We start from the raw sequence: 10,857 nt of genomic DNA, 5'->3' as shown, positions 1-10,857 counted from the left end.
GACATAATCCCCAGGAGAACGGAGAGAATTAGTGAAGTGCAAAGAAATTAGAAAAAGCAAAAGGGGAGAAGCCTTATGCGACGGCAACACTGGCGCCACCGCTGGCGCTGCTTGTTGTTCAAGGTTGCTCGTCGTCCTTTCGTTCCTTTATATAATGAAAAAAATAAAAAAAAAAAAAAAAACCCAATAAACTTGGCCTTCAGCAAGTTGGGGTTCTTAAAGTGCGCAAGTTGGCTTGGAGGGGAGAGAGAGAGACTAAATGAATTATAAGCGACTTAAAAGGCGATGCTTCTGTTTTTGGAATTTCAAGCTATCATTTGGAGTTGACCGGTAGATATTTTAAGTCAATTTTTATATGCAACCTTTCCGTTCGATGCTTCATTTCTAAGTCCCAACTACCTTGCTCTTGTCAAGTGTACAACTTACAAAAAATTTAAAAGGCCATGATGACCAACATATAAAGTACTATGCAAGCCAATCGATTGATTACTCATATCTTAGGATTTATCCTCTTCACGAATACCCATCAAATGCCCCAAATAATAAAAGAAAAAAAGGGGGCCAAATCCCAGACAAAACAAGGATTAAATAGAAACTTAGGGTTAAATTCCAAGACTTTCAAATTGCTTGGTTTTCAACTTTCTTGACCGCAGTCCTCAGTTCCGAAAGGATGGTTGGCCGTGACTGTGAGAGAACAACATCGTTCCAGACCGAGCCGGGTCCGTGGATCAGGCTCGGATCAGGGTAAAGTTCTTCGACAGACTCCGCATCCGGATTCAATTTGCTTATGGTGGCCAGACACTCGATCTCTTCCGGATCAACAAGCAGGTTGCTGTTCCCATCTTTCCATGCTATCAACTGCATTCACCCAAAGACACTAGAATTCAAAGATCGAATTCTATAAAACTAACTTCGGTTCCTTACTTTTTCCATCACTCCACCTAGAGAATTAAGTTGTTCCATCGTAGTATAACTATAAAGCACAAACAAGACGTTATGAACAAGTTACCGCAGGTGAGCCACCCATGGCGCCGTTACGATAGAGCCTTGCACCGTCCACGAGCGGACAATACCTCCGAAATGCGTCCGCGAATCTCTTGTGGGATTTGAGCTGTGTATTCACTCTTACGGCTCTTCTCGAGATTATGGCTCTCCTGCATTCAAATAAATACATCAACATAATTCATAAGAACGATGATCTCACTAAACCTAGTCTCCTCTTCGCCGAGCAAACGAGTGAAACATTGTTGTAACATTGCTAAGTTTGCCAATCGATACTTCTGAGACACTCGTCACAAAGACATCGATAACAGCAAGAGAGTTTTACCTGATGCCTCTCACAACGGCGAGATAAGGATCACACACAATTCCCAACAGCTCAATCCGGTACGGCTTTCTGTGGGGATTTGGTTCGTCTTCCGAAACCTTCTCCCAATATTGTTCGGTGACGGTGCCATCAGCGGCCTCCTTGTATCCGACCCCCATTCTGTAACGATGTTTGTGGATCTCCCGAGCCATCGCGACTGTCTGCTCGACAAAGGGCTCCCATGACAGAGTACTATCCAGGATCACGTCTCTTCCTTCATTGAGTGCAGTCACCAGAAGCGAGGATGCTGCATCAGCAGATGACTGGTGGACCTGGCGTATGTTGGGAGTAATGAGAAAGGCTTTAGCATTGAACTCTGAAGCTTTTATTAGAAACTTAAAAGTAGCAGATGAACCAAACACTTGTAATACTAGATGCATAATGAATAGGGCCTAGCTCGTTGCCTAGACCTACCTTTAGTAATTTTGTGGGCTAGGTGTTGCTGGGCTCGGCCCGTTATAACTATAGGACCAAATCCGCCCCCAATTGCCTTGAGGCCCTTGTGATGTGGAGTATAGAGATGATAATTTCAGACGCGACTCGACCACGACATGAGATTAGTGGATTTGGATTGAGGCTTTATTGTGTTCGTGTCAATTTCATGTCAACCAATGTGATGCGATTAATAATATTGTCACGTTCGTGTCTAACCTGTCAACATGAAATTGACTCGTAAAACGCACTTAAATTAACAGATTAATGTTGACATGCCCTGTATGTAACCTGTTGAGACACAATTAAGACTATTTTCTCCATGCTATTAACATTTCAAATTAATGATATTTCAAGGACTACCAACATGTTTTAAATATGATTTGACGATATTTTGTTGACAAATATAAGATTATAGTTCTATACCTAATGATACCATGGAGGGGTTATGGTAAAGATTAATGACCAATCTGAGACAGTATGCTATCCCCATAACAACTGCCCTTCTCTAAGCCAACAAAAGGGATTACTTTTTAGTCTCCAAACTCTATTTATATGTATTATAAGGCACTCACTCCTCAGAAATGATCTAATTTATAAGATCCACACATTGGCAAAAGGAGAGCGTGCTCAGAAAACCAACTCATTAGACTAACAAAATGATTCTAACTTTCTAATGACATTAGGCCTCGATTAAGAAAGGAAAGTGTTTATAAGATCGTTAGAAATTATATATAGATTAGAAATTTAGCCAGCTTTTACTCTAATGTATCGTAGAAGTTAGCCTTATATTGACAAGGCTAAGGACATTACACACCTTTTGCATACAACACATGGACATATGCAAGATGCTCTTATAGAACAATAATACTACGCATAAAGTACAATCACAAATACATGCGCAAGATGCTTTTACAAGACAACTTTTCTAGACGGAAGATAAAAATTAAAGTATTTTGGCAAAAAAAGTGGCTAGCGTTCCACATAATACAATAATACAACCATTGCTTTACTATAGCTAGGACTTCCTAAAAGGTTCGTGATCTGGATCAAATTGGATCTGCATCATCTAAGCTTAAGTCTTGATTTGCTAGGCTAGTGCTTAATTCTAGTCAGAGAATGAGCTCGAACTGTTAATTTTGAGACTTAGTTACGCCACCTGTCTAGATTTATATTGTGGCTGGTTGGCCATTTTCTTCTGGTCGAATCTAGTTGGCCATTTAGGAGCTTGAGACTAAGGCTATAGTCTTCATAATCCCAAGGGTCCTATGTATCTGTAAGTTATGATTGATTTATTATGTGTTCTTGTAAGACTTGATCGATGACATCTCTATTGGAAATAATATCATGGAACCTCTTCTTGATAAGCACATGGCCATATAGATTAGGAAACAGTGTGATCTTTTCCACAGAGAGTTCTTTGGTCATTGTATGTCATCTGCAATGCGAAATCCAGAGGAGTTGATACTTCCCTATAAAATCTCTACAATTATTGAATGATCAATGCCCAAGAAACTCCTCCATTGTGCCTCTTTAAATCCATTAAAGCACACTATAGAGCAGGAGGTCAAGGAGGCATATTATTTGACTTTGATCCTCCAAATTTTAGAGAAGATATTCCCCAAAAAATTCGAGATATTATTTCTATATGATGATTCTTCAATGGTCGTAGAGAAATTACGTGGGAATAACGGTTCAAAATGATCAGCTATTGGAAGAAGTAGTTTCTCAAAGAGCTTGATCTCGAGCTAGATCCTGAAGTTTATACAACCATCTTTTTCTATAGGGCAAATATTCTATCTTTATCCACACAATTTTAGCCTCCTCACACAACTTAGCCATTTATAACGAAAGTATACCAATCCTTTAAATATAGCATCGTAAATCTTCCAGCCGAATACGTAAAAGTCAAAGTTCTTTATGGAAAGACTCAAAACTGTTCGCTGGCCATGTCGCCCTGTACTTACCAAGAAGAAATTCCATGGGATTATTCCCAAACGTGAAAAGACCGGATAGGTCATCTGTCAAGCTCTACAAGAATATAGAAGGAATCAGCCACAACCAATGGAATTTTCTCAAGACCCTTGGGAATATGGAGACTATAGCCCTTATGTCAAGTTCCTGAATCCGACCAACTGGCCGCAACCAAGTATCAATTTAGACAAGTGGCAACTAGATCCTAGACCCAAAATGTAGCATGTAGGATCCACCTCCAGCAACCAACAGGTAGACCTCAATCTCCAAATAGGACCAAGCATTACCTTAGTCAACCAATACTCCAACTCAAATGATACAAAACTGAATATTAATCTAAATCACGAGCCCTTCAGGAAGTAACGGTTTTATAGAACAATGATTACTATTATGAGTAATGTTGGCCACTACTTTTGGTCAAAATACTTTTTTATCATCTCTTCTTTCGGAAAAGTTATTTTGTAAAAGCATCTTGTAGATGCGTGTGATTACATTTTGTCTATGGTACTTTCTACTATTGTCCTGCAAGAACATGCTACGGTGCCCATGTGTTGTATGGAAAAGATTAGTAATGCTCTCGGTCATTCGTATATATGGATCAGTTCAGCGAGAAGTTAGGAGTAAAAGTTGGCTAAGTTTTCAATCTATATTCACATATACACTCATTAATGATCTTACAAACACTTTTTTTTCCCTTCATAAGGTTTAATGGCATCAGAAAGTTATAATTATTCTGTTAGTTAGAGAAAAGATAAATTGGTTTCATGAATATATTCTCCACTCACCATTCTACGGGTACTGTGGATCAAAAAGTTTCTGAGACTCGAATGCCTTATAATGTAGAATGATAGCTTTGGAGATTAAAAGCCAGTTCTTTTTGTAGGCCGAGAGAAGGGCCATTGTGGTAAGCATATCACATTGTTCATTAATCCTAACCATAAACCCTCCCCTATTCCAAGTCCAATGAAACCCGAATCTTGATAGGTCGTATCATCTTCACTGAGGTAAGACACCTCATAAGGATCGTCGATCTTGAAAGAGGTAGATTTGAAAAATTGAGAATATTTTTTTATTAGATTCGTGTTGATGGATTGATTTTGTATTGGTGGGTTGATTTCATGTCTCAACAGGTCACATAATCGTGTTGACCCATCAACATGTTATCTAATTGTGTTACATAGATTGTGCCATTTCAACGAGTTTTTCAGGGGTTATTCATGTCAAATAGGTTAACACGATTAACTAATAGTGTTATGTTACAGTTAACCTATTGCATAGCATATCCATATTGCACGCAACATGAACACAACCTGCGAACACGAATTGCCACCCCTGGGTAAGCAGTCCTAGGCAATTGCCTCTATTCTTACTACAAACCTGTCAGGGCGTTTAAATATTAGATTACGCTCTCATCCAACCATTTAAGGTTTTAAGAGTAGTAGCCCTACAAAATTTAACTCAACAGGTGACTTTTATCATGGTCGATGCATTAGTTGGTGAAATAGTAAAAAACTACAACAAAATACATAAACGGTGATGGAGGCCGCCTGAGGAAGGAAAAACTTCTTCACATACGGTGATTCTGAGAGTTATCCTTAAAATAGTTAAAGGAAAGAAGATGCGTACCAGTTCAGCGGTATGAAGCATGTCATCATGACGACCATTTGCACAGAGTGCCTGGTACACAGCATCCGTCTCCTTGAATGCATCAATCTCCACTACCACGGCATTACTTGCTGCTTCAACCCAGAGCGGCCTGCAAATATCCCCATGAAAACCGATTATAAACCAGCTTCTCTTCAATTAAGAGAAAAGGAACGTCCTTGATCCTGTAGAAAATGAGAGAGAAAGAGATAGGGTAACTAATATTTACTGCTGAAGAATGTCTTTGATGATAGTGCTCTTTCCGGCTCCGGCACCTCCACCGATGAGCAAGAAGACCGGGCTTCTGCGACTGTGAGCCACCGGCATCATCACGTCTGTCAATTCATCGCCCTCGCGCACGGGCCCTCCGATCAACTTCATCTCTTCTACCAAGGTGCTTATCACCCTCGTTACTTTTAGGTCCCTGGCCACCTTCTCAAATCTCAGTTTCCTGCTCCCAAATTACAGTCCATTGTCCTTAGTCCACCACTCCAATTCTCCAGATTCAAACTCATCTTCCATAGTTCTCAGCATTACTAACCTTGTAGCGGCCAACACAAAGTGCTTGAGCTTTATCCCAGTCTTGGGCTCGTCACTCAGCACCTATAATACTCATCATCAGATCCCATCCACAGATACATCAGCCAATTCACAAGCATTGAAGGAGAGGCGCTTATCGACACGGAGATGTTCAACTCGTGGTGGTTTCAACTTTTCAACAGTACTATTATACCAAATTTACCTGACTAATCATAGCAGACGCTTCTCTCCAATGGAACGCAAAGTAACTGAGGATGCATCGCTCGAACTCATCGATGAGCTTCTCGCACAGCGACTTCGCGTCCTGATCGCTAGCAAAGAACTCGAAGATGTCCTCCTCACACCCATTGGTCCTCTTCAAGTACTCGATCGCGAGCTTGCTCAGCCGCGGGCACTCCCTCCCATCTTCAAATCCCAGTTGCCTAGCTGCATCATTTGTCACGGAAGTAACAAGCGTTTCTTTACCCTTAGAAAAAGATAAAAATAAATAATACTTCGTTTACTATTCTGTCAAAATTTCAAACATTATCTAAATTTAAAAGAGACGTGGAAACAGATGTTGCGCCAACTTGATAAATAAATTCTGACAAAAAGAAAACATGATAAATAATTATCAAATAAATAAAGAGCCTCACCTCAGAATGCTTTATGCTCAACAGAACCTCCTCATCCTCCCTCCACCTTTCCTCTCGTCTAATTTATTTTTGTTTTCAAGATAATGTTAATAAAAAAATCTTGAAAAATCAAGAACCCAACGAGACACGTCCCAAAACTCTACCCGATGCCAGATATCTTATGTCGAAAAATCAAAAGGGAAAAATGAGAATGAAAGTCTGATGGAAAATTTTCAAAAAAAAAATTAGGATAATTCTGTGAAAAGAGTAACGGGCATGTAAAAAGTCTATACATTTTCTCCTTTAATTTTTCTCCCCCTCCTCCCAGAATAAGAATAATTATCTTCATCAACCATCGCAGCTCAAGTTAGCAGAAGAACAGGCAGAAATATCAGCTATATTCTCTGGAAATGAATTCGTGAAAAAATAAGGAAGAAGAAAACTGAGCGAGCTACTCACCAACGTACTCGGAGAAGCTCTCGAGCCTAGCGAGGTGGCCGGATTCGGTCCGATCTAAACGTGGGATGACATGGTGATGGCGAGGGTGGGGACGACCCTTCGCCGGTTCCGCCGGGCCGCCGCCTCGCGCCCGGCGGGTGAGGCTTGCCTCGGCGGCCAGCCCCAGGAGGGCGGCGGTGATAAAGTGGGAGAGGGTTGTCCCGCCGGGCATCTTCCCAGCATCCATGGAGGCCACAGGTTAGCAAGGACCGGGGGGAGTGGGAGATGGATATAAATTGTTTGACTGGGAACTGTGGAAGATAAAAAACAAAATATCAATAATAATAATATAGTATAATGATAAATATGTGGGGTCACTTTCCTTTCCCGGTGCAAAAAAGCGGGGCGACCTGATCGAGGAATGCTACTTGTAGGAAGGGAAGGATTGATGTAGGATTTTCGTGTCATAAAATGTGTTCGATTGGGTACATTTAGGGTCCGCATGAGAACATTTATTGGGTGGGGAACAATTTTTTTTTTTCAGAAATAGTTCTTTTCATTTCTATTCTCGGGAACAATTTACATGTAAAAATCCCGTTTGATAACTACACAAAATTTTTACTCTAAGAAATAGAAAAAGAATAGAAATGCGTTTGGTAAAAAACAGTTTATTTTTTATATTTATTTGTGTTTTATTTTTCCGGTATACCGTGGCCATAGCCGGACGCCGCCGCCGCCGCACGCCGCCGCCGGCCGACTCCGCCGCCGTCGCCGCGCCGGCCCATCGGCCGCCGTCGGCCGCCGGCCGGGAGGCGCCCCGGCCCACGGGAGGTGGCGGCCGATGGGCCCGTGCGGCGCGATCGGCGGCGGGAGTCGGCCGGCGGCACTCGGCCGGCGGCGACGTGCGGCGGCGGCGGCGTCCGGCGGCGATCGCGGTCGACTCACGGGTTTGCTGCTTCGTTGGTACAACTCATGGGATATCCTCCTGGGGGCACATCGCTTATGGCCAATGCATGGACACCCTCTTTACTATTCAAATTCAATATACTTTTTTTAATTATAAGGGATTCTCCGGTACCACCAAATAGTAATCAAGAATCGAGGACCATCACTAATTCATGGTTCTTTCTCTCTTTCTCCCTTTTGAATTAACACCATAAAAAATCATAAATTGATATATTACTAATAAATTTATTAATTCAATTTTGTCACCACCAAAAATTCTAAATTAATACACGCGCGATATACTTATAACTCTATTAACTTTTTTCAAATATTAAATTGTTAATGTGGATGTCACGTAAAATACATTTATGATAAAATTATCTCAAATTAACATAATCGTAAAAAATTTATCCTAAAGTAATTTATGTATTATATACCAATATCAACATTAACAAATGCATTCTAATAATACATCTATGACAATTTGGGAATTGAAATTTCGTGTCTTGGTGTTCATCTTTACCTTTTTTGAATTGTATGTTAAAGCGTCGACAAGCCATATTGGTGTGCTCATAAGTGGAATTCTTTGCCCTGGTTGAACTTGGGGGGTCTTGATTTGATGTTTCACTTCGTTATCATGTCCTCTCTACACTTTCTAATCACGAGAGGAGCCAATACTCGTTGAAAAGTCCACGACCCACTTTCAAAATATACCATTCCTATGGTGGATTTTAACTTAAACCCTAATGAGCTGAGTTTGAATGCATCCATCGCTTCACTTTATGGTAACATTATGGGATCGGTCAAGTGGCTAAAGAATATATTTATGTATGTCAATTAGGCATATAATATGAGTTTCATTCTTCGCACAGCTAAGTGCAAATGATTGCACACGTGGACCACTCGCATTGGGATTTTATGCTCAAGCTTTACTTTAATTCATGAGGTTGGTAAGGTACGTTGCGAGTTATGAATTCCTAATTTAAGATGGGAAAATTTATAATCTAAAGATGCTAATCTCTCGTAATTCTTTATTTCTTTGAGATCTGGAAAACTACTACACACACGATAATATTGAAAAAGGAAAAGAAAATGAATGTGATCCAATTTTGAGGTAAATTTATTCTAGATGTACTAATTTGATATAATTTTCTTGCAACTATACCAATTTGGAATTTTGGTGATATCAACTCATTGATTAATCCACGTTAAGTCTACATGGCATCCATGTCAATAGTTTAACGACAATATTTAACGAAGCTAATAGAAGATAAATATGTTATCCACGTATTGGTTTGTGATTTTCTGTGATAAAAAAATATTTAAAATAAATTTGTCATTGATGTATTAATTTTAGATTTTTTTATGATATCAATCATCCATTTTTTGGTATTGCTCCTCCTAAAACTTCATAGAAAATTTGAAAAATGAAAAAGAAAAGACGTTGAAAGAGGCCAACTCGGCCAATTGTAAGAATCCCAAGATTTGTAAAGCATAAAATGTTGGAAGGCGATGCTTACCCAATAAATAAGACTCCAAATTCATTTTCTTTTCAACAACCAAATGAAAAGCAAGAGTGATTTTAAGGGGGATTAAAATAGCAAAAGATTTCATTAATGAATGCTTCGTGAATACATATTAATTGCACTTACTAAAAATATCTATCTTCGGTTTTTTAATTACATATAAGATAAAAAGGGTGTTAAAAATAATAATTTTTTCTCAAATTTTTTTTTAACGAAGTGTCGACACTTTCTAGCCGGGAGAGGAGAGTATTTAAAAGTTAGTGGGGGACAGGCAGATAGGGCCTGATGGGACGTGACAGCTGCAGGGAAACGTCACAAGATGACTGGCGACTGGAGAGGCCCGAAACGATTTGATTTTTTTGAATAAAGATTTTTGGAAAATTTGACGAATAATTTCCATGGGTTTCAATAATTATTTGATGCGGCCCACCGATAAATGAGGACGAATTGAGGCTTCCGGCAGCATCATGAATGCAAGCGAAGCGTTGCAGGGGCCCAAAAAAAAAAAAAAAAAAAATGGCACGTGAATCTTGTAAAGAAAAGGGAATGTCTTATTTGCGAAATGCAATGAATGGCATGTAACAAAAAATTCTTAGAGATAATCTATAAAAAATTCCTAAATTTATTGAATATATGACAATCAGTTATAAAAAAAATTATTTTGTCAATTGAATTATAAAATTTTTAACTATTTAATAATATAATCATTTTGATCAATTTTAGTCCAAAACAAATGGCACATAACGAAAACGTTTGGAGATGATCAATAAAAAATTCCTAAATTTATTGAATATATGATAATAGATTATAAAAATTTTCATCTTGTCAATTGAATCTTAAAATTTTTAATGATTTAATAATGTAATCATTTCGGCTAATTTTAATGAGAAATTATTGACACGGATATTCGACATCTTATATGTTATTTTCAACATTAACATAAATAATTTTAAATTTTAACATTTTATGAATTTTTATATTTTAATTTATTTTCTTTTCTTAATTTTTTTTTTTCCTTTTTCATCCAACAAGAGTATTACTTGACCCTTGTTAATCATAAGCGAGAGCTACTGGCAACCCTTGCTGGTTGTGGGGAAGGGTTGTAGTGATTACCCAGTGGTCGATGAAGGTTGGTCATCCCTCTCTAAACTTTGTAGAAAAAAATTAATTTAAAAAATATATATAAAATATTGTTCATGTTAACAATTTTTAGTTAAAATTAGTCGAATGATTACATTATCAAATCATCAAAATATTATTAATTTAATTAGGACAATTGAAAGATATAAAAGTAAATCAATATCTGAATAGTAGGTTTATGATTTTTTTTAATAATTTTTTCAAAATTTTTCTTCTTCCGTTTCTTAAAAGTAGCGGG

At 38.5% G+C, this 10,857-nt stretch overlaps 1 protein-coding gene across 1 annotated transcript; it reads right to left on the bottom strand.

Moving 5' to 3' along the window:
• Positions 1-458: 458 nt before the first annotated feature.
• Positions 459-7,293, bottom strand: LOC104456121. The gene is made up of 8 exons (XM_010070852.3): positions 7,030-7,293; positions 6,159-6,382; positions 5,958-6,019; positions 5,646-5,867; positions 5,399-5,528; positions 1,328-1,638; positions 1,010-1,154; positions 459-858 (listed from the first exon to the last, which is right to left on the bottom strand). Exons 1-8 carry the CDS (start codon positions 7,253-7,255, stop codon positions 619-621), a joined length of 1,560 nt encoding a protein of 519 aa, XP_010069154.2. The 5' UTR covers positions 7,256-7,293; the 3' UTR covers positions 459-618.
• Positions 7,294-10,857: the final 3,564 nt, after the last annotated feature.

The sequence above is a fragment of the Eucalyptus grandis genome, chromosome 8, assembly GCF_016545825.1.
Source record: "Eucalyptus grandis isolate ANBG69807.140 chromosome 8, ASM1654582v1, whole genome shotgun sequence".
NCBI lineage: Eukaryota > Viridiplantae > Streptophyta > Magnoliopsida > Myrtales > Myrtaceae > Eucalyptus > Eucalyptus grandis.
This window is presented reverse-complemented; position numbering and strand designations above follow the sequence as displayed.